We start from the raw sequence: 24528 nt of genomic DNA, 5'->3' as shown, positions 1-24528 counted from the left end.
ATGACCACAATGATGAGGATCGTGAAGAAGACGGCCGAAACTGTCAATCCCGGGAATGAGAGAGGACGTCACTGCAGCCTGGAGAATAGGAAGAGGTCGTGATGTCATGACGGGTGTCCCGAGGGACCCCCAGGGAGCAGAGTCCTCTCAGTGGAAGGATGGAGAAGGGCGGAGCCTCGGTCTGTGACTGCCAGACACGGGAGTGACCAGGTCACTCTGGGGACTGCTAATCTGTGAAGGAGACACACAGAGGTCAGGAAGGACAGCCGGGGACAGCGCCACCATGCTACAGGGGAATTCATCTGACCTGAGACCGAGCGAGGGGCTCTGGCGTCCCAGTGAGGAGAGGGTAGGACGCGCCCCTCCAGGAAAGAGGCCAGCCTGGCCGGGATGTGTCTGGAGGGGATGGCGGGTGGGGAGCGTGCAGAGGCCTGCAGGGAGCAGGGCGACTGGGCAACTCCAAGGGCAGCGCGGCGGCTGCCCAGACCCTGCCGTGAATTACGAGGATCGCTGGCCGGTGCGCGGAGTGGAGCAGGGAGCCAGCGGGGCTGTGGCTGCCCTCCTGGCAGGAGGCCGAGGTGCCGGGGGCTGTCTAGAGTGGGGACAGAGAGCAGCGGGTGGGTTCTGGACGATTCTGGAGGTCAGAACCGCAGGGACTTGCTGACGCCCAGAGGCGATGGTTGAAGGTGCAGAGGGGCAAGACGCTCCTAGATCCCCTTCCCAGCAGCTGGGAGGAGGGCAGAGCCTTTGCTGCCTAGGGAAGAGGGACAGGAGGCTCTGCCGTGGACAGGAGGGGTGGGATGCGGAGGGGCTCCTGAGCCCTGGAACTGCCACGCCGTGCAGAACCTTCCCAGAGCAGGGTTCCAAAACAAGAGCTGCTAGCAGAGTTGACTTCACTCTGCGCATTACAAGCAGTGCCTTCGAGCTGGAACCCCAACGCAAGAGGCATCAGCCACAGACTCAGGAGAAAGCTGCCCATAGGCTGTGGAATTCTAGCCAAGCACAGACACCTACGGCCTCCGTCCCAGCGAGGAGCCGCTCACCTGAGCCACACTTGCTGGTCTGCCTCCAAGGGAGGGCCGTGTCCTGCCTGATAGAGCAGCTGCTGGACACAGGGATGACCACCCAGCGGAGGCTGTGGCTATGCACAGGAGACCCTCCCAAGCTGCTCCTCATCACAGGCAAGGGGGCAGGGGGCTCTTGGGTCAGTGCAGCCCCTGCCTAACGGTCATGAGCAAGTCCTCTCTGAACCGTGGGAAACCATCTCCCTGCCTGTTTCCCTCAGAGGCTGCCTTAACTGGAGGATCTCCACTGTCTCATTCCAGTCAAATGTAGTCTAGAACCTTCTGTATTGAAACGCAGCAGGCAGAAGCTGGAATACAGTCCCCAGTGTCCACAAGAGCCACCTGTGCAGGTGTGTGAGGCCGGACAGACTGGGGACCAGGGCAGCAGTCAAGCCCATGCATTCTAAGCCAAACTGCCACTGAGATACTGTCACCCCCTTGGAAGATGGACACAGAGGTTCAGGGACAGCCCAAGACTTGCCCCAGATCACACAGGAAGTGGGAGAGCAGGGGCTGGGACCCACGTGGGTTGGACTCCTTCTCCTGCTCCACGCTCCCCACCGCTGTGCTTTAGCACTTTGCCATCCGCTGTCCCTCTGATAGACCCTGCTCAAAATGGCCAGGACAGAGGGTGGACAGACGTCCCCATCCAGGAAGAGCTGCTCGGCCTCCCCCTCTGCCTTTATCTCATGGAAACCGCCGGGGTGAGATCAACCAGCCACTCCATGGCCCTCCCTCCTTCCTCTCCCAAGGAGGCTGCCCAGCCCAAGGGACGATGTTCAGAACAGGCTGCCCCCTCCAGACGGCATGGAAGAGCCCAGGCCCAGGGTAGGCACTCAGGTCTCAGGAAGGCCACCAGGGGCAGCAGAAGGCAGCACACACAGGGGCCTGCACTGACCTGGGGTCGCCTGCACTGCCATCTTGGGTGTTTATTTTGATTTCAGAAATGCCCCCTCCTGAAGCATTTATGGGGATGTTTTTTAATGTTTAAGCATATTTTTAAAGGTAATACATGTACTTGCTTAAAAAAAAAAAAAGAAAAGAAAAGAAGGCCCCTCCTGGCAACACTGTGTTTCTTAAGCTGGGTTTTGAGGGAATGCCTGTTCCTGCTCCTGCCCCCCAGATCAGCTCCACCTCGTGTCCTTAACTTACTCAAAGCTGCAAAGCCCCTTTCCCACGCACACCACAGCCACAGGTTCTGTGGACCCAGATATGGACCTCTTTGGGGGCTGGCCCTCTGCCCACCACGGGACGTTCCCAGATGATTCTGGTAGAGCCTGTCCCTGGGAACAGTGGTGAGGATGAATAAGGAGCTCCCACCAGGCATGTCTGAGCACAGGCACACGTGACTCGGCTGATCCTCTCCCTTCTGCTTGGCCAGCACCCTCGGGGCCTCTGTGCTACAGATGAGGCACACGACCTGGTGTCAGAGAGCTGGTCAGTGCAGCAGCTGGATTCTCATCTGGGCTGCGAGGCTGCAGAGTCCATTCTCCCCACATACTGTATCTAGGTGGCACACCTGGACACAGCTGTCCACTGGTTTTTACAGGGGTGTCCAGATGGAAGGGCTCAGCCACCAGAGGCCCAGAGAGGGGCACCATGGCGCACTGCCCTGGAGTTTCGGAGAGATGCCTTGACAAGAGGGAGGAGCAATAAAACCCACCCTCTGGGCAAAGATGAAAGTACAGAGGGCGACTGGGCTCAGGGCAGTCACAGAAGGAAGGAAGGAAGGAAGGAAGGAAGGAAGGAAGGAGGGAGGAAGGAGGGAAGGAAGGAGGGAAGGAATGAGGGAGGGAGGTAGGGAGGGAGGGAGGAAGGAAGGAAGGAGGGAAGGGAGGGAGGGAAGGAGGGAAGGGAGGAAGGAAGGAAGGAGAGAGGGAGGGAGGAAGGAAGGGAGGAGGGAGGGAGGAAGGAAGGGAAGGAAGGAAGTGGGGGAGGGAGGAGGGGGGGAGGGAGGAAGGAAGGGAGGAGGGAGGGAGGGAGGAAAGGAAGGAAGGAAGGAAGGAAGGAAGGAGAGAGGGAGGGAGGAAGGAAGGGAGGAGGGAGGGAGGAAGGAAGGGAAGGAGGGAGGAAAGGAAAGAAGGAAGGAAGGAAGGAGAGAGGGAGGTAGGGAGGGAGGGAGGAAGGAAGGGAGGAGGGAGGGAGACAGGGAGGGAGGAAGAAAGGAAGGAAGTGGGGGAGGGAGGAGGGGGGAGGAAGGAAGGGAGGGAGAGAGGGAGGGAGGAAGGAAAAAGGAGGAGGAGGGGGAGGGGTGGTGGTGGAGGAGGAAGAGGAAAAGAAGAAAGAAGAAGAGGAAGAATAGAAGGAGAAAAAGAAGGAAAAGAAGAAGATAGGTCTCCATAAAAATCCACATTGTTAGTTTCCCTTAGAGAAAGACAAATCCAAACATCCGCCACACGGAGCCCAGGAGCCTCCAAGGCAGCTGTCAGTGGGCAGGCCAGCGCTGTCCTGTGTGGATGGCGTGGCCTCCAACCACGCAGCACAGGCCACCACTCCCTGGTGCCCACCAGCCACTCTGCCATGCCTGGCTTCTGTGTGCTTTTGAGTTACAAGTTTCTAGCACAAAATATTCCGTTCTGCAGGCTAATGGAAACCAGTATGGATTGCTCCAAAGGCACCCAAAAGTTACCATGGCAACGTCCCCTAAGAAGTAAGAGTGAGGCAACAGGAATTTACTACTTCTGGTTTATTCCATTAAAAAGAAAAATGCACGTCCACACCAACACCTGCTCGTGGATCCGAGCGAGCACGTTATTCACAAGAGCCGGAAATTAGGAACAACCCAAAGCCCACCAGCTAATGGCAACCAAGTGGACATGGCCAGGGCCACACACCTGGGCAGCAGTGACGGATGCTATCAGCAGTGAAAAGGAGGGCGTTCCAAAACACACTACTATGAGTCTCATGGATGAGCCTGGGAAACATCCGGCTGAGTGCAAGAAGCCAGAGCCCAAGGCCACATGTCCCACAAGGCCTCTTGCGTGAAGCGTTCAGGAGAGACCAGTTTATAGGCAGAGGTGGACAGAGGTGGTCTAGGACAAGGGGGCTTTGGGGAATAGAGAGTGGCCGTGGGTGAATATAGGGTCCCTTTGGGATGAAGAAATTGATCTCAGTGGTGCTGACCCAACTCTGAACCTCTGACCGTGGCCCCATCCTCGAGCGGCTTGTAGAAGACAGAAGGACTACCCATGGGACCCGCAGGAGCTGCCAACCTTTTCTGCTTTCCTCTGACCCTCTCACTGGAGAAATTCACACAGATGGCATGGTTCCTGGGAGACGGCGCCTCTCAACAACAGCAGCTCCTCCTTGGCCGTGAATCGTGCATGCGCCGTGTCGCCTTGCAAGAAAGACAAGCCCAGGGGCAGCAGCACCTCAGAGGACGAGGACCTTAACACCCATGCCCTCCATTCTCAGAGCTCAGAGGCACGGCAAGGTCAGGGCCAGCCTGCCAGGCTGCGTGTGGAAACAGGGCATGCTTGTGCCCAGACACAAGCCCCTGGCTTCATGTGGGTGCCTCTCAATAGGACAAGGGGAACTCACAGGGAAGTCTGGTGGGGACGCAGCCCACCCAGGAGGGTAGCCCGTGTTGCACCCCTTCATACCTTGATGCGTGGACAGTCTGTCCACTGATTTATGCCTCTGTTATGGTTTGGATGTGAGGTGTCCCCCCAAAGCTGATCCCAATCAGTGATTTAATCCCCTGATAGGGATTCGCTGAGTGGCAACTGAAGGGGTGGGCATGGTGGAGGAGGTGGGCATCAGGACGTGGCTTTGGGTATATATTTTGTATCTGGAGAGTGGAGTCTCTCTCTCTGCTTCCTGATCTCTTGTGAGCAGCTTCCCTCTGCCACATACGCTGCCTAGATGTTCTGCCTCATCTCAAACCTGAGGAATGGAGCCGGCTATGGACTAAGATCTCTGAAACCATGAGCCCTCGCATAAACCTTTCCTCCTCTACAGTTGTGCTGGTCAGGTTATTTGGTCACAGCAGCAAAAAAGCTGACTAAAACAGAAATCAGTAGCAAGAAGTAGGGTCGTTGCTGTGAGTAGCCTGGCCGTGTGGTTCTGAAGCTTTTTGGAATTGGTGGGAGGAATTTTGAGATGTTTAGAGGGCAAGCTGGAAATGCTTTAGGTTGTTATAAGCAGAGATTAATGGCTGATTCTGGTGGGAGCTCAGAAGACCAGTATGGTGATAGGACTGTGATCATTGAAGACCTGGCTCAAGAGGACTCAGAAAAGGAGGACTCTATTAGAATTTGAAGTAAAGGCCATTCGTGCTATGTTCTGGCTGAGAGTTGTCTGCATTTTGCCCACGTCTTGAGACTTTCTGTGAAGCTGATTTTAGAAGTGATGGACTTCTTAATCTGGCTGAAGAAATGTCTTGGCAGCATGACATTCAGGTGGTGATATGGATATTGCTCGTGGCTTTTAGTCAAACTTATTGTGATAATCAGTAACAGAGGCAGAGCAGAAAGATTTAGAAAAAGTGGACTTGAAAGACCTGAGTAAAACTTGGGCTAAGGAAGTTGCAGATGTTAAAGACATCACGCCACTAAAGGAACACTAAAGACCATGCCTAGAGACAATGAGGAAGATGGCTGAGGGCATCTCGGGAGCTGGAAGACCACACCCATCTCAAGCTGAAGGGAGTAAAGGTGAAAATTCTCTTGAGAAGAGGCCAGTGGGGCACACTTCTTGTACAGGGAGCCTAGGAAGGTTTTTCAATGTGCTCAGCCACACAGGCACTCAGAGGCTGCTGCAGCCAGGGCCCCTGGAGGCTTGGCTACTGCTCAAGATGGCGGCAGACCTTGGCCTCAACCACGTGGTGCTGGTTCTGCAGGAATGCAGGATGCTGGAGTTAGGAGGTCATAGAGGCTTCCACCAAGATTTCAGATGAAGGACTGGGAGGCCAGGCAGAGTGCAGCAGAGTCGGAGTGCCTGCGGGCACCCCCTGGGAAGGCAAAGTGTGGAGATGTGAGGAGGAAGCTGAAGCTGCAGTAGAGACCCCGGGATTAAGAAATGTCAGTAACTTGGGACATCGTCCTAGGAAAGCTGCAGGAATCGAGCAGAGACAAGCCAACAGGAAGGCCACTTGGGCTGTAATGAACAAGGTCACAAGGACAGAGCTACACATGCCATTTGGAGAGAACATCAAGATGTCATGAGTCCCAGGTGCCGGACATGGAGCTACAGGACCTGTTTGTCCAGCTGGATTTCAGTCTTGCTATGGTCCCATCCCTTCTTTCCATGCCCTATTTTTGTAAATGGAAATGTTTACTCAGTACCTTTATATGTTGGATATTTGTACATTGCTGTTAATTTTACAGGAGCTCACCATGCAAGATTGCCTTGAGCCTCGAAGACTTTGGACTGAGCTTGAGATGGGTGTGACCTTGCCCACTCCTGAGATGCCCTCAAGCCATCTTGGAACTGCCGAGACTATGGGGACTCTTGGAAATGAACCAAATGTATTTTTCAAGATGAGTGTGAGCTTTAGGGGAACAGGAGCCAAATGTTATGGTTTGGATGTGAGGGGACCCCAAAAGCTCACATGTGAGACAGTGCAGGAAGGTTCAGAGAAGTGATTGGGTAGTGAGAGTCTCAACCTAATCAGTGAATTAATCCCTGATGGAATTAATTGAAGTGATGGGTGTGGCTAGAGGAGGTGGGAATTGGGGCGTGGCTTGGGTATGTAAATCTGAGAGTGAAGACACACTCTCCCTCTCTCTGCCACACACTCCGCCATGATGTTCAGCTTCACCTTGAGCCCCAAGGAATGGAGCCAGCCTGCTGTGGACTGAGACCTCTGAAACCGTGAGCCCTCAAGTAAATCTTTCCTCCTCTACAGTCATGCTGGTGGGGTCATTTGGTCACAGCAGTGACAAAGCTGACTAAGACAGCCTCCACCCGCAGCACCGTCCCTGCAGGGAAGGCAGGACCTCACAACCATCACCAGCCAAGGGCGGAACTTTCCAGAGTCATGGCAGTTCTGGGGAAGGTAGGAAGGGTGGGTGAGTCTGCCCCAGGTCCATGTTGACCTCTCCTGTTCTAAATGTTTTCATTCCTTTCTCCAGAAAAGATTCCAGCAGCTTCTCCGTCTTTGTCCTAAGAGACCAAGGCTCCACCACTCTGCCTGAGGACATCGGCGTTCTGAGCTCTATTCTGAGTCCTGGGGTAGAAGCCCTCCTCCGTCACCGAGGAAGTTTCACAAAAAAAGTATAGAGTTCCATTCCTGGGCAGGGAGCTTGATGACGTCCCTGATGTCAAGAACTGAGCTCCTCATGATCCCAAACTGGTGGCACACGGCCCCTCGCCAAGGTGTGCGGAAGGAAAGATTGACCCACTACCCTGAAATCTCAGCATTTTGAGCTCACCAAGCACAGTGTCTTCCCATTCAACATCGCAGACTGACCACATGGTGAACCTCCTCTTCCTCCCTCAAGATCTCATTTCAGTGAGACTAAAGGTATGGAAAAGTAGAAAGCTCTGGACCAAAGGGGCCCCCAGTGACAAAGAGAACAGTCCTTTCTGGATCAACAGTAACTGGTTTTTGAAGCAAGTGGGGACTTTAATACAGACTCTGAACAAGACACTGCTACTGAAGTGGCGGCACCTGGCTCCAGGAGAGACTGCAGGTGCATATCCTCCGACAATGTGCGTATACCTGCTATAATTAGATACCACACGTGTTACTCGTTATGTACCGAGCCTGAGGAGCTGCTTATTCCTCCGCTGTGGAAGGGCCGGTCGATGCCTGCACCACCCAACACGCTGTATTCATGGGTACCATGTCCTACATCTGCACAGGAACAATGGCAGCCACTCACCCCAGGTGGCTGCAGAGCACTTGAGATGTGGCTAGCGCCGCTGAGGAACGAACTTAAGTTTTATTTAACATGAGTTGACTGTACTGTAATAGTCACAGGCAACCAGCAGCCGCCATATTGGATAGTGCAGATGCCACACTATGATTAAACAGTGCCACTGACAGCGTGGATGTGGCTGTCATGGCGCTAGCGATGTTAGTAACAGCGATAACGTAACGGCTCCAATCGTCGAATTGTTTTTTACCGTAAGTGTCCCCTTAATCATAGCAAGATGTTTTAAAACCAGTATCTTGTGGTGGTTCATGGTTTTTGAAATTCAGGGACCTCACATTAGATTCCTTGTCTTCTCTTAAACAGAAGCAAACGGGGAACTTGACATATTTTTAAATCCCAGTATGAGAGAAGGAGCTCATGGTGACGAGGTGTGATGTCCACCCCCAGCTATCTGTCCAGCCAGCTCTCTCTTTGCACAGCAGTGACTTAGACGAGCTATTTGGAATGGTGGTCATATTGGGGTGCTGGGATTTTAAAATTTTCTATAATGAGCACAAATCATTAGAAATAAAACAGTAAAGCCTTTCGAGGGAAAAGCCACTAGGCATCCACCTGGCCACGGGGCCTGCTGTGGTGTGGTTGAGGGAGGCTGCACCTTTCCCTGGTGCCAGGTGCCAGGTGCTGCAACCAGCTGGGCAGCAGGAGGGAGCCTCGCTCACGTGCTCAGAGGCCAGCGGAAGCCCCTGGCGCAGCCGTCCACTGGAGACAAGGCCCAGCAGGTGTCCTGGTGCCTTCTGGGAGAGGAGGGGAAGTGCACCTGTGGCCACAACCTGGTCTGTCGGCGCCATCTAGTGGGGACACCAGGGACGGTCACCCATGATTCCCTCCCTGGGAAGAGAAGTCAAAGCAGATCAAAAACACAAACGCCACCTTGACCATTTGTGAAATCGAAGCCATTCAGAAATCGGTTCTCTGGGCTCTGCCACAGGCCAGGCAAGCGCAGGGCACAGGGCCACTTCTTGCTGTGTGCCTCGGGGACCAGCATGCAGCCGGCGGGCCCTGGGAAAGGGCGGGGCCAGAATGACTATTTGCAAGTCTCATCTGCTCTGTGGGTTAGGGGTTCTGCTGCCCGTTGTGGAACATCCCGACTGCCACCAGCTTACGTATTTCCTCTTTCAGAAAAATAAGCAAGACACCGCTAACATTTACCTTACTCGCTGTCTCCTTTTCATGACCACGGATAACAATACCGGAGGGTTCGTGTGACCCTTTTGCAGACGGGATAACTGAGGCAGACCCCGTGGCAGGCACACAGCTTCAGCAGAGGGTGATGCCGCACGGGACCTGAGTAGCCGGACCCTCTTGAGCAGGCTCGGCTCCCCGGCCCCCTGCTGCGGGCGGGGCTGTCCCTTCAGGCCACTCAGGGCCAGCACAGGGGCTGGCACAGCCGCTGTTGGCAAGGAGTCCCTGCCATTTCCAATCAGAACAGAAGGCTTGGGGAGGCTTCTGGAAGCCGCGGTGCTGGGACGGCTCCCCCGGCCACAGCTCCTCCGCGCTCTGACAAACAGCCTGGCTCCCCTGCCAACAGTCAATCGAGTTCCCTGGTTTTTAAGAAAACCATCGTCTCGGGATGCACTCTCCCGACGAGCTTAGCAGTAAAGGGGGTATAAACAGGAACGTCAGGTCCCCGCATAATCGCTCCCCATCTCGTCACTCAGGGCTCATCACCCAACACAACCGGACACTCCCAGGGCAGCCCTGATGGACGTGCCCCGCGCTGTCGTGTGGGGGGTCGTGAGTATTGATGGTGTTGGCACAGCCTTGAAGAACATGCCAGGGCATGGTGCCACCAGAGCGCCCAGCCCTCCCGGGTTGTGCCTCTGACTGTCGACCACCCCGTCTCTCCCAGCTTTGCTCACTGGGTCTCTTCCTCCCTTTCACCTTCAGAAATCAGAAATTGGCAAAGGTTCTCCCGCCAAGACACAACTCGATGGAACACGCATCTTGGTGGCCTGCCTGTCCCTTCTTGTCTACGCAGCCGACTCCAGATGGCCCTCCAGAGGCCACCGTTTACACCGCTGTTTTCTTAAAGCGTGCTGGGGCCCCCGCCCAGGGACTCAGGAGGCATCCTCGCTGCCACCGCCCTCTGGAAGGCTGCTCGGCCACCCCGTCATGGCACCTTCACGGCACCTGCCCGCTGCAAGCGTCAATGGCAGCAGCACAAGCTCCTGGCTCCACCAAGGGTGGTTACTTGTGAAGTGCTCGCTGGACACACATTGTCCTCGACAATTGGAACTCGCTCCTTCCACCTGCGCGTGGGTTGGCTCCATCAGGGACCATGTGCACATGACCCAGGCCCCACTGGGCGCGGGACCCCGGCACGCTGGTATCTGGGGGCCCAGAAGATCTGCCTTCAGCCTATTCAGACTCCCACTGGCAGATGCGCGTGGTCTCGGCGGGAGTCACACTGACCAACTTGTTTTTGGGGGGAGGAGGCACACAGACCTCGTAGACAGGCTCAGAAAGTCAGGACTTCACAAAAATAACTTTCTCCGATAGAAAAGGCTCTTTCTCCTCTGGGTACGCAGAGTCCAGGCAGCGCCGCTGGAGCGACCGCGGGGCAGCTGAGCCGCTGAGACCAGCCATTGTCCAGAATTCCAACCCGGCTGCAGATGCTGAGGGGGCAGAGGCCGGGCCAAGCAGCGCTGAGTGGCAGGTTCACGGCCACTGCTTCCTGTTCTGGGCTGAACAGTGTCCCTCCCAAACTCACGCCCACCAGAACATCGGCGCGTGGCCCAGTCTGGAAACGGCTTCCACGGGTTGAGATGAGGCCCTGTTTGGTTCAGGAGGAGGACGAGGACACAGAGACACACACAGAGCCACGTGACGACAGGCAGAGATGGGCGCAGGGTGGCCACAGCCGAGGACACCGGGAACCGTGGAAGCTGGAGAGCTTAGGAAAGCGTCCCTCCTGACCTTCTTTCACACTTCAGGCCTCCAGAGCCGGAGAGGAGCAATTCCTGCTGATTTAAGCCCCCGGTCTGTGTAACTGCTGCACTGCAACCCTAGGAAACTAATACGGCTCCCGGCACGGTCACTGCTGGCCCACGGGCCTCTGCTTCCTGCTGCAGCATGGTCTTCTGGGACTGCTGGGCGCATGTCATAAAGTCCACTGCCCACCCCCAGGCAGCTGGGGTCTTACAAGGGCGTCATGAAAAAGAAAGGGGAAGAAAGGGAGGAGAGAAGGAAAGAGAGAAGGAGGAAGGGAGGAAGGGAGAGGGAGGAAAGAGGAAGGGAGGGAGGAAGGGAGGAAGGGAGAGAGGGAGGGAGGGAGGGAGGAAGGGAAGGAAGCAGGGAGGAGGGAGGGAGGGAGTGAGGGAGGGAGGAAAGAGGGAGGAAAGAGGAAGGGAAGGAGGGAGGGAGGAAGGAGGGAGGAGGGAAGGAGGGAAGGAGGGAGACAGGGAGGAAGAAGGGAGGGAGGGAGGGAGGAGAGAGGGAGGAAAGAGGAAGGAAAGAGAAGGAGAGAAGGAGGGAGGGAGGGAGGGAGGGAGGAAGGAGGCAACCTGAATACTGATCGCTGGGGAAATGCCAGAAAAACGGCCCTCTGTGGAACCCTGGAAAGGCGCACTGCTCTGTGACGCAGTGGGAGGTTGTGCTCCAGGACTGTTCGGGTAGACTTGCTTTGTGGTGGGTGGAGAGCTGACCTGAGGGCTGAGGAGGCGGGCAGGGGGTGACACAGAATGCAGCCGCTGTCTCAGGAGGATGTGACCCAGCTGGGAGGAGGGAGCCGGAGGCAAAGGAGAGAGGGGCTGGGCGGGGGCTGCACGTGCCACACGGAGCCCCGGCCCTGCTCAGCACAGCGCACTGAACTTCCCTGTCCCTGACCCCATCCCCCAGCAGCTGCGAGTCCTGGGGGACAGAGCACAACGTGCTGTTGGTCCCCTGTGGTCACCAGTGTCCACAGGAGACGGTGGTCAGTCCCCGCTGGTGGAGGGCACAGCCTGCAGTGAGGCCCCAGCATCTCGCATCGGTGTTCCTCAAAGCTAAACCACACCACGTGGCCCACCCCAGACGCGTGCGCACACACGGGACCAGCGGGTGGCTTCCCACTGCACGCAAACACAGACCCCAGGGCGCCCTCACCGAGGGCCGCAGAAGGAGTCTCTTATTAGCATTTGGGGTCCATGATATTGGATACACACATTTACACACCTAAGTGCACACGTACACTCACACAGATGCACACACACACACACACATGCCCGTGAACAGACATACACACAAACCCACACATGTGTAAACACCAAGGTACGCACACGGGCACGGATAAACACATGAAGAATCACCTGTGTGTGAAGCACACACGCGACACACGTGGCTGCGGGCGTCTCACCGCCCCTCACTGGTGTCAGCCTTTCTTTTGAGACAAACGTGTGCCACGAGCCACGGAGGCACGGGCAGCACCGGAGCTCACATCAGCTGTGAGCCACCGCCTCAGAATGGCACTGGCACCCCGGGCACCGGGACGTCCCCAGAGTCAGCGCGTCTGACCCTAGGTCTTGGTTTGCGGCCCCATTACGCTGCATACAAGGGTCCGTAAAACTCTGCCTGTATTCCTGCATCATAAAGTGGCTTTTGTGAATATTTCAATCACTACATTCCAACACATTGGTTTTCTTATTAATGTTTTAAAACACGTTTCTGCGTTTCTAAGAAGTCAGACTGCCACGGGCTCCACCACGCCAGCAGGTAAGAGCCCCGGGTGCGGCTGGCGCAGACACCGGAGCCAGGTAGCCAGGTGCCAACAGCCCTGCACCCCTGGGCTGCGACTTCCCGCAGGTCGCTATCCCCCAGCTCCTGAGCTTCCCCACCTGTAAACCTGGGGTAACGGGCGTCCCTCTTCTGAGTGTTCAGTGAGATGCGCCCCTAAGCCACTGCTAATGCTCCCAGCTGAGAACTCTGTCGTACATGGAAAAGGGACTTTGCAGATGCAAACGAGCTAAGGTTCCCGAGATGGGGAGGTGATCCTGGATCTTCAGGTGGGACGAGGGTCCTTAAAAGAGGCGGGAGGGTCAGAGTCAGAGGTGATTCGAGGACAAAGGTCACGGTGATGTGATGACGGACGCAAGCCCAGGGTGCGGGCAACGTCCATGCACTGGAGACAGCAGAGGACCCATTCCCCCCAGAGCAGGCAGACCTTGACCTTAGCTCCAGGGGAGCCACTCCGGACAGCCTTGCAGGACGGGAAGATGGTTTGTATTGGTTACAGCGACCACGTCAGAGGGAACAGGTTCCGGCAGCAGTGCCGGGACAGGAGAAGGCCGTGGGCTGTCGGACCAGCGCCGGCAGACCCTCCCGCCTTCCTCTCAGCCCACTCCCTGGTGCCTGTCCCCATCTCCCCTGCTCTCTCCCTGGCCTCCTTTGTTCTGCCTCCTTTTGCTTGAAGATGTATTCCCACCCTCTGCGTGGAATGCTCTTCCTCCACAGCTTTCTATGGCTGGCTCTGCCTTCTCATCCAGTCTCAGAGCAAATGCCAGGTGTTTAAAAGACAGCTTCCTGCCCTCTGCCACTCCCGGGCCTCTGCACCCTCCTCCCCAGGGCGCCCAGCACACCTGAGGCGATGGGCACAGGCGTTTACAGCGTCGGTCAGTCCACTCCCCTAGGAAGTGAGCAGAAGAGCCGAGTCCCTGTCTGCCTTGTGCATCGCTGTCCCCTGGAACAGCCCCTGGCGCAGAGTCAGCACAGAAACACGTTTAAAATAAAGAAGTATTTGTGCCCAGGCCGTGCCGAAGGGTTCCAGGCCAGGCCGTGAAAAAGGAATCTGATTCTCTCTCGCTCCAGCCTCGGCAGAGCCCGGTTCTCAGTTGCCTAGAAACTCACCAAGTGTGTGTGTTTCTTGATTCCACCCTCTTTGAGAGATAATGTGTTTTTTATCTGCATGTGCAGAGCTGGGCTTTCTAGTTTTAAGCACTGAGGTTGAATGGTGGGCTGCAGTCCTAAACCCCCACCACCCAAAGGAACAAATCTCCAAGCTCGAAGCTCAGTAACTGGTCAGAAGACCCAAGAAAAGGAACCCTGTGGAGGGAGAGAGAAAACGTGTTCTTTCAGAGGGGACAAGAGGGAAGGAGAGAAACAGCCCTGGTCAGCCTCCCCAGTCAGACAGGGCAGAGAGCCACACAGGTGTCCTCGCGATGGCGCCAAAGGCAGGGCCGTCACCAGGGCTGCAATGCTCTCTGCAGACCACTGTGCTTCAGAGGGGCCTGGGCTGCTCTTCTGCAGATGGAACCATTAGACACAAATGGCTGCCATGCCTAGGGGTCTCCACTCCAAAATGTCATCCATTCCACTTTCTCTTTTCATTTACCAAAAAGTGAAGAATCTGGCACATAGTGTAGGCTGAATTAATGATGGTTGTATAGTGATCAGTGGATGGATGGAAGGGTGGATGGACAGACGGATAGGTGAATGGATCGACAGAAGGGTGGATGAGGGATGGGTGGATGGACAAATGGAGGGATAGATGGATGGATGAATGGGTGGATGAGTGGGTGGGTAGATGGATGAATGGATGGAAGGAGAGATGGATGGGTGGATGAGTAGGTGGGTGGATGGATGAATGGATGGAAGGAGATGGATGGGTGGATGAGTAGGTGGGTGGATGGATGAATGGATGGAAGGAGAGATGGATGGATAGATGGTGGATGGATGGTGGATGGACAGTGAATGAATGGTTGGGTGGATGGATGGACAGAAGGGTGGATGAGGGATGGGTGGATGGACAGATGGATGGAAAAAACAGGTGGATGGATGGGTGGAATGACAGGTGAATGAATGGTTGGGTGGCTGGATGGAAAGGTGGATGGTGAGCTGTAAGTGGATTTGAGATGGCGCATTTGTTGCTTCACAAGGCAAGATGACTGGAGCTGGGAGGCTCCTAATGGCTCAGCTTAGCCACCCATGGTGTCATCAAGAACACAGGCTCTTTCTCCATTTCCATTCGGTCACACCCAGTGTGCCTCTCAGGGGGGCCACAGCTATACCTCCTCACACAGCTGAGTCTGGGGAGGGGATCATGGAGCTTTATGAAGGCAAGAAACGCGTCTGCCTTGCTGATAGTTGCTATTGATAATTAGTCATTACTAATTCTGCCTTACCGTGACCCAATGCAAGGCTTAGGACTCTAGAAGTACCTTAGTCCATTGGTGCTACTGTGTCAGAATTCCGGAGGCCAGGTCATTTACAAGCAAGGAGTTGGTTTCCTCCTAGTTCTGGAGGAGGGCAGTCCAGGATCAGGGTGCTGCCAGGTTCAGTATTGGGACAAGATCTGGTCTCTGCTTCCAAGATGGCACTGTGCAGCTGCACCCTCGGGAGGGACAGAAGGCTCCTCACAAGGCAAAGGGCTGCAAGGCCAAAGGCCCACGCGAAGCTCCCTCCGGCCTTTACAAGAGGAGTGGCCGTTCATGGGTCTTCCCAGCTCAGCCTGATCGGCTCCTAATACCCCCACGGGTGGGGCATTGGCACGTTGCAACTTGAACAGAGACCTGACCCCCTGGAGAAGAAGACAGACCCCTCGGCTGCAGCTTCCCCCCACTCGCTGCACCACCCCACCCCACCTACCCACTCGCAGCCACGCCGGGCCACCTGTCCAGGGCTCCCAGGCTCTCCTGCTCTGCTGGCCACACTCTCTGCTCCTCTGGCTGGGACGCCCTTCCTTTCCCACTGGGCGAGCATCCATTCGCCTTCGGGACTCCACAGCGGGCCCCTCCTCCCGGTTCCTTCTCCCCTGACTCCCGACAGTAGGCGACGCCCCCATGTGACTCTCTCTCCATCCACCCCAAGCCCTGTGGCTGTGTCTGTCTCAGCACGTTGAACTCTTTCTCTTCTCCAGGAGGAGAACCCATCACGTAGCCTGAAGCCCAACTTCTGTTTAGCCTTCTCCCAAAGTTTGACAGCTATACCAACAGGGGGCTAGATGATGTGATGATAATGGCAGGATGAAAATAATAAAAACTAGATATTATTAAGTGCCGACAACGTGCCGGGTCAAGGTGCAAAGACGTTGCCTGTAATATCTCATTTAATCCTCAGGAAACTCCACTGAACGAACCAGGTCTTGAGCACTCGCTTTGAAGCCTCTCTAGACAGTGACCTGAGATGCAGGGTCACACCGGACACCACCGTCACCCACCCCAGCACTTTCCACCTGCAGGTCACTGAGCCAAGTGCAAGAACATGGCCCCAAGTGGAGACCAGCCAGATGGGGGGTGCTCATGGCCACAGAGATGCAGCACAAACTGGCCTCACGGGGACATAGGAAGCTCAGCTTGCACCTGCGGGGAGGAAATAGGAGAGGTGAGGTTGGTGGCAGAGGGCACCCCGGCACAAACTGCAGGGCAGCTGCCCACGTGGGCAGGCGCCCAGCTTCATCCACGGGACTTGCACCTGTCACCAAGAAACAGACGGCCCCTGGGGAGAGCCGTAGCCAAGGCAGAAGACCCGCCGGCCGAGCTGCGTCTTGGCCGCATGCCACACACCCGTTGCCCAGCCCTTCATTCACAGCCACGAGGATGTTGGCCGCTCCTTCCCCCAGCTCTGCTCCATGCCTGCCACGGGACCTGACCTTTGAGTGACATCCCAATCAGTCCAGCACCTGAGTTACGCGGCCCCAGGAGAGTGCCAGCCAGCACTGGCCACAGCAGGGTTGGAGTGCTTTTGGCCAAGTCCCATTTCCTGAAGGGAAATTCTGAGAGTCAAGAACAACATTCCCCGAAGCCGAATAGCCATGGAACAGCAGCCCTCCCCTCGGAGGCTCCTCAAACGGTTGCGTATTACAAGATGCTAAGATTAAAGTTTGGACAGAGACACTCTGTGCTGCAAATACTCGAACCCACCAGCAGCCACGTGCAAGCAGCCACAGACATTAACAACCCATCATGGCGTGTTTCAGTACCACTTTATTTACAAACCAGGCACCAGGGTGGATCGGGCCCATGGTCTGCACTCGGCCAACCCCATTCTCTACTCCGGCCCTGGCCAGGAAACACACCTTGCTTCCCGGCAACCCTAGGAGCTAGTGGCTGCTCAGGAAGAGAGCACAATGCTGTTAAATCCCGTCCCTGTGAGTGCCAGGAGGTTTGGCAGCCACGGGGACCTGAGGGCCAGAGACCGAGCAAGGTGGTAAGGACTTTGATCAAAGTGGAGACAGTTCCCGGCCTTGGCCCAACCCAGGTTGAGCTGGGGACTGCAGGAGAGCTCCCAGGGACAGGGATCGCGGGACCCCTTGTCTCTCCCTGAAACGCGCACCAGCCACCGCTATTCTTAGCAGCTGCTCCCCTGCCAAGGCGTGGCTGCCACCACACCAAAATGCGGCTCACTGCTGATGGGGACAATCTCCAAATCTAAATGCACTGGGATTGGGATTAAAGCACAGGATTCGTTCATTCATTCCACACATATCAACTGTGCCAGGCATCGTTCCAGGGCTGGGGATGAACCTAAGCAGGATCTCGCCCCCGGGAGGAGGTCAGAAGATGAACTCCAGCATCAACATCTACGAGGACCATAAACTGGGAGGCGTGGGGGCGCGGAGGCTGCTTCAGTCAGCGTGGGCAGGGAAGGGGCCTGTCCAACGGCCGAGGAGGACAGGAGCCAGAGCCAGGAGGTGAAGGGAAAGTGGGTTCCAGGCAGAGGGCACGTTCCAGGATGCTCGGGATGGGGGAATTAATTGATTGTAGATGAATTAATTAATGGGGTTTTCATCTGCACCTGTCTCAACTCGGTATCCAACTTGAGTGACAAATGATCAAAAGCAGTCACAGCTTGACCCAGAACGTCTGTGTGCGAGGTCTCAGGCAGGAAGCTCAAATCAGGACAGAGAGTATTTGATCAATTCCAGGAAAGAGCATGGAGCACCGTGGCCCCCCATGGATCCAGATTTGGAATAGCATCCATGACTCTGTCCTCAGGGGTCCCCTGGACCTTAGTTGTGAACAGACTTCAACCAAACACAGGGAAACAAACCCAGCCACCTCCAGAGGCCCAGGAAGCAAAATCACAGGCGTCCAATGGGCTCTGGGACCCTGTCCAGGTTCAGCTGGTCAGTTCCCAACAAGGCTCTCTGGGTCCATCTGCCTTGTAAAGCTTGCCAATCGCAGGCCACCTGGGGACTCTCAGGGCAAAGCCGGCGGACCAGGGGCTGGTTCCTGGGCACACAGAGCTCTGTTCCCGCACACATTCCCACACATTTCAATGAGGCCGTCTTCCCTGGGCACAGCGCTGGGTCCTGACGCGCACGCAGATGGAGACAATAAAGGACAAGGGCTCCCAGGAAACCATTCCGCACGCTCCACAAATGAAAAGGGATCCGCACCGCAGACCCTGGATGTGTCCAGGGGCCGTTACGGAAAGCAGGTAAATGAAATGCAATTTAAGAATAGTTTCCTGTTTAAACAACGTGTGTCAAGTGCAGGGAAATAACAGGGACTCGCTGCTTCACGATGCTGGAGTCATCAGAGTCGCCAGAGAAAACCCCGTGACGCTTTTCCCGAAGCCCCAATCACTCACCATCGCAAGGGGGACGATGCCCACAAAGGAGGTCTGGCTGACGAAGATCTCGGAGACCACCAGCTGGCTCGTGGTGTCCTCCACTGGGTACTCCACCTGCCAGGTGATCTGCTGGGCCCCCGCCAGGCCACTGCTGTTGTCAATGCCAAAGTCCACTTGCAGGATCTCATAGACGGAGCCGTTGGCTCTGGAAAACAAACACATGCTAAAGTCCAGTCTCAGGCACACACTCAGCAGAACATCAAGAGCACAACGAGCGGCGGATCCTGTCTGTCAACCAAGAGGCGACTCCTACCTTCCTCCAAGCCAGCACGTGGCCGCGCTGACCAGCCCGGCTCACGGGCTGCCCGTCCAGGGCCACGGCTCAGGCAGGGCTCCCAGCCTCCTCTGTGGAAAGCAGGCTGCTCCTCGCTGAAGGAGTCGCTCGCGGATCCCGTCCTGGGCACACGGTGCCCAGCTCCCTCCCCTCCCCAGTCGCGTGCCTGCTCCTCGGTCAGGGCCACACACGGGCCACGTCCAGAGCCCTTTCGTCCAGCTTCTCGGTCACTCCAGTCTCCAGGTGCCCCTCCTTCCTCTTAGCTGTGCTTGGGGACAGTGGCTCAAACTCTCCAGGCTCTAGGAGTTGGGAGGACAGTGGTGACCTCAGGCTCAGGGGAGCATCAGGAGGCTGGTAGGAAAGGCCCTCGTGAGCCACGTGCTCCCTGCAGGGGCTGTGGGTGGCGCGGGTGCTGTGGGTAGCTTTCTGCCTCATCAGCCCCAAGCGCGGGGAGGTGTCACGTGAGGAAGTCCCACCGTATTGTTTACCAGGGGGCTGTGTAATGGGGAGAGGGGCACAGCGTCAATGACCACAGACACCGGGAGCCAGGTAAGAGCAGCCAGCAGTAAGACGCTGACTCGTCTGTTGCGGAAGCTGCTTCTTCTTTTATTGAGCAGCTATCCAATCAGCGCGTCAATCAGCCCATCACACCACTAGAACCACCAATCATTTGAGGGTTTTGTACTTTGCACCAATGGGCATTCCTGACTCCACAACACCGCCCTCCCTCCCCTCCCAGCAGGTGTGTTGGGAGGAGGCGGGGAGGGGGCACCGACCAGAGAAAAGGACCCTTGTTCTTGGTCCTTCAATAAATGGGAAGGCTCCTGGCCCCGTAGTTGGCAGCTGCCTGTCGCATTGACAAGGAAGCCGCTGAAGAGAGCATTGAAGCAGAAAGCCACCCGCTCAGGACTGTGAGTGACATCTGTCCCCAGGCTGTTTTCTGCATCTACCTTTACCCAGATCCTAGGAAGGTGACAGGGAGAGGCTGATCCCAAGGCTGCCAAGGCTGGGGTCACACAACCAGCCTGTCCCCCTCTGCCAGTGGGCTGGCGCACAGAGATGGCAGGGGAGTCTCTCTTTGGACCTGGCAAGGCCTGTACTCTGGTTCCCCAACCCTCAATCTGTGCGGGAAGCATGGTGCCGCGGACCTGCCACGTGCTGCTTATGCAGGAAACTCTCCAACCACCGGCCGATCCTCAGCATCGGGGTCGGGCGGGAGTGGGGCACCCACAAGAGCATGGCTTTCTTCTGTGCCAACGCGTATCAGAGACCACATTCAGACATAGCAACAGTGCCAGCAAAACTCAATGGCTCTGCCCTGACAGATGAGAAGTTCTACCCAGAAGTGACCCACACTAGACTGCATATAGAATGGCACAGGGGCAACCTTCTCCCCAGAGGTCTCAGTTCATGGTGGCCTGACTCCATTGCTCTGGGCCCAAGGTGAGGTAGAACATCATGGCGGAAGGGCATGGTGGAGGAAGGCCACGTAGCTCATGTAGCCAGGAAGCAGAGAGAGAAAGAGAGAGGGGGAGATTGGGAGAGAGGAGCCAGGGACAAGATATAGTCCAAGGCCACACCCGCCATTGACTTACTTCCTCCAGCCACACCCCACCTGCCAACAGTTACCACCTAGTACTCCAGTTCTTTCAGAGTATTAGTCCTTTATGTGTCATCTCTATAAAGCACCAAATCAAAAAACAATAAATAAATAAGTAAATAGAAGGAAGACCCGTAGAGTAGAAAGGAAACAGGGTGTGGGAGAAAGGAGGGAAGGAGGAAGTACTGTGAACTGCAATGGAGCAAATTCTATTCCAGAGTGTATGATCAAGTCAAAATGAACCCCACTATTATATACCACTCTATTGCACTAGTAGAAACATTTAAAAATGAAAATTATTAACCCATCAAATGGATTAATCTGCTGAGTAGCTCTCATAATCTAATTAACTTTTCAACATTCCTGAATTTTCCATCACATGAGCTTATTGGGGACACCTCATATCCAAACCGTAACAGAGTCACACAGCTGAGGAACAGCTCAGTCAATCCTACCATAAACATAGCTGGGTGCTCCCGGCTGAGCCTACGCTGGCCGTGGGTGCAGGGAAGCTGTGAGTCCCCAGAGAGATACCGTGCCAGTTATTCTGCCCAGTGGAGAAACATGCTGAATAGGGTTTCCTAGCCTGTGAGATGACCATCAGTGGCACACGGGGGATGGCCCACGAGGGGACCCCATTGACCTGGACATCTCCAGGGAAAAGGTTAAGATAGGAGAGATGAAGGGCCAAGGTCTGGGTTGCCCAAGGGACTGCAGGAACCACAGAGCTCCGGAGCATCGGCCCCTCTCCCTGGCCTAACGGCTCTCTGGTCAGAGGATGCCCACCAGGCACCTGTATGTCCCCTACTGTAAGGGATGCCCCATGCAGCCGGAGCATGGCTCCAGTTTCTCTCTGGTCTTTGCCAGAACCAAGGGGCTACTCCCAAAGCCTCCGGGGCTCTCAGCCTTCTGAAGACCTCAGAGGAGACCTCAGACGAGACCTCAGAGGAGGCCTCAGAGGAAGCCTCAGAGGAGGCCTCAGAGGAAGCCTCAGAGGAGACCTCAGAGGAGACCTCAGAGAAGGCCTCAGAGGAGACCTCAGAGAAGGCCTCAGAGGAGACCTCAGAGGAGACCTCAGAGAAGGCCTCAGAGGAGATCATGGGAGCAAGAGAAGATCCAGGGAGAGGACTGGAGCTGGTCCGTTATGTGATGCTGCTAAATCTGCTCTCTGGTCCTGGGTGAGTAAAGAGAAATGGCCTGTCTTGGACTGGGGTGGTGTCTGCCTGAGAGGGTCGCCCTCTAAACCTGTGGTGGCGGTTCCTGCTCCCCCCTGACTTTCCAGCCTGAGATGGACCAGCCGCAGGAGCTGCCTGAGCCCAGCAGTACGTGGAACAGCAATTCAGCCAGAGTCACGTCCAGGTATGTTATGGTTTGGGTCTGGAAAGTTCCCCAAGTGCAACAGTGACCAGGGGTGGGGCTTTGGGGAACTAAGTGATCGTGGAGGCTCTAACCTGCCCACGGGTGAGTCCATCTGATGGGGTGATCATTTGGATGGACTACTGGGAGAGGTGGAAACTGCAGGCAGGCAGGGTGGTTGGGGGAGGCAGGTCCCGGCTGGGGGTGCACCTTTGTGGATGATATTGTGTCCTTGGTTCCTTCCCCTGGCCCAACTTCCCCACTTCCATGAGCTGGGTCACTTTCTCTGGCACGTCCATCCACCACGGTCTCCTGCCTCACCCCGTGCTCGAAGCGCTGGACTCAGCCACCACAGACTGAGACTTCTGAAACCATGAACCCAAACGGACTTCTCCTCCTGGGTCGTTCACGTCAGGAACCTTGGTCACATCAGGGTAAAGCTGACTAGCACAGTGCGTGAGGCTTATCGAGGGTCCTTTCACCAACGCAGAGGAAGGAGATTGAACATTCTCAGGTATCGGGTGTGCTTGCTGGCAAGTCCTTTTCTAGGGAAATGGGCTCATGACTGTTGAACGCACTGCTCTTGATCTACCCTTGATGAGCCTTTCAAATTCAGAAGAGGGTCTTACGGTTCTTTCAACTGAATGATCACAACTGTCCCTGAGGAATGCGGACCAGAGTTTCAGCCTTGGAGCTTCATTGGGCATGTTTTCCTGGAGGGGACAGGTGAGTGCGTAGTGTGTGTGTAAGTGTGGGTGTGTGAGTGTGAGCAAGTGTGAATGCTAGTGTGAGTGTGTGAGTGTGAGAGTATGTGAGCATGGGGGGGTGTGAGTGGGTGTGGGTCTAGGTGTGTGTGTGTGTAGTGTAAATGTGTGAGTGTGTGTTTGTGAGTACACAGGAGTGAGTATGTGTGTGTTGAGAGCCTTGACAAAGGATGGGGGAGCAGTGACAGATCAGGGCTCTCTGATGCCCTCATGGCTGTAGCATGCCCACTGCCTGGGACTGTCCCTGTGCAAGGGCACAGGACGCTCAGCTGCCGTGGCAACGCCCTGCACGGGGAGGCTGTGCAAGAGTCCTGCCAGCTCTGACCTTGATCTCAGGCACCCAGCTCCCGGGAAGGAAGGACTCTTATGCTCGACGGCCACAGTGTGAACAGCTGGCTTCTCCAGTTCTGCCCGCCCCTACACCAACTTTAAACAATGGACTTTCTTGAGAGTCACACAGAGCTCCTAACACTGCACTCTGCAACTGCGGAACAGTTACTAGATGTCCGAGTGCGACGAGGCCCTCTGGAGGGCTGCTTCGGGTTGCGGAGTCGGGCAGTGACTGCAGCCGGGGTCTAGGGTCTAAAAGCACCCAGGAGCCCCTCTCACCATCGGGAACTTCCGCCCTTCAGGACGCGGACATTCTCTCCCTGAGGGTTGGACTCACCTCCCGACTTCCCATCATCAAATGGCTACATCGGACTCCTGTGGAAAGTTCTAGAACTGCCACCTGGGAGTAGTCCAAGGAGGAGGCCCCCCTGCCGCCCTACGCTGAAGTCCCGAAGGTGCCACTTGGCGTTGCAAAACCATGCTTCACTTAACCGTCCCCAGGACCGTGTTTTTACAAACTTTGAATTAGCCGTTGGTGTTGTTTAAAGTGGAGGATCCACAACCAGAAGTAACAATGACAATAACAGGATTTCTTGGTGGAGGGAGAGGAAGTCGGGCCACGCCATCCCACAATCCAGTGACAACAGCCAGCAGGGTAGCACAGTTGACTGCAGTGTGGCACCAAAGGTCTCCACCAGGCCTGGACCACTCTGTCCTGGGTCAAGTGCCTAAGTCTCTAGAGACACTGTGGCCTCGGAGAACACGTCTGTTTTTGACCCTCTAGCAGAGACCTCGTGAGCTGTGCTTCCAGCTCACAGTGATTGTCCGTTTGCTGAGAATCCATCTCCCAGGCCCCTCCTGCGCCATCTCCTGGGCAGGACATGGCCCAGGTTTATCCTGAGACCCCCTCTCTGCCCCGGCTCTGGACTCAGCCGTCAACCCCGACCTCACCTGCATGAGGGAGGCCACTTAGGAGTGAGAAATTCCAACCAGCATGGTCCAAACTTGGTTTGAGCCGCTTTTTCTAAGAGAAGTACAAGCTCTAAGCAGCCATGCAGTGATCTCTCCTGCCAGGCTAGTGACAACTGAAAACCTGGGTCGGGTGAGAAGGGGGATGGACATAAGGACCAACCGTCTCAGAGCCTCTGGTGGGTTTCCGTGGCCCCTTCTTGGGTTCCATGAAATACCTCCATATCCTTGAAGTTAAATCCTCTTTTTTAAAAGCTGGATTCAATCAGAAGCGGCCTCCCTCGTCAAATGTAAACCCGTCACTGACAGCTGTCTTTACCTCATACCCCATGATCTCGTACCTAGATCCACCGTCGAATGACCCCATGGTTTAGACGTGAGGGGTCCCCCGAAAGCTCACAGGAGAGACAACACAAGGTTTGGAGGAGGAATGATTGGGTCACAACCTTCACCAGTGAATTAATGCCTGGTGGGACTAACCGGGTGCTAAGTGGAGGCTGGTGAGCTGGAGCCGGAGGAAATGGTTCATTGGGGGCATGGCTATGGGGTATTTATTTGTGTCCAGAGAGAGTGGAGTGTCTCTGTCTCTCTCCCTGCTCCCTGATCATCCTGTGACCTGCTTCCCTCCACTACCCTCTTCCGCCATGATGTCCAGCCTCACCTGGAGCCCAGAGGAATGGAGCCTGCTGTCTGTGGATTGAGACCTCTGAAACCGTGAGCCCCTGAATAAACGTTTCCTCCCCTA

General features: G+C 55.8%; 1 protein-coding gene across 1 annotated transcript in view; it reads right to left on the bottom strand.

The window, feature by feature from the left end:
• The window catches only part of Tmem132b (transmembrane protein 132B), a 339703-nt gene that overhangs the window by 75698 nt on the left and 239477 nt on the right, over positions 1-24528 (bottom strand). The window contains exon 4 of the mRNA XM_047559883.1: positions 18449-18635. Coding sequence (XP_047415839.1) covers positions 18449-18635 — 187 coding nt within the window. The remainder of the gene's footprint in view (positions 1-18448; positions 18636-24528) is intronic.

The sequence above is a fragment of the Sciurus carolinensis genome, chromosome 8 (genome assembly GCF_902686445.1).
Source record: "Sciurus carolinensis chromosome 8, mSciCar1.2, whole genome shotgun sequence".
NCBI classification, from domain to species: domain Eukaryota; kingdom Metazoa; phylum Chordata; class Mammalia; order Rodentia; family Sciuridae; genus Sciurus; species Sciurus carolinensis.
The sequence above is the reverse complement of the archived record's forward strand: the minus strand, read 5'-3'. Positions and strand labels throughout refer to the sequence as shown.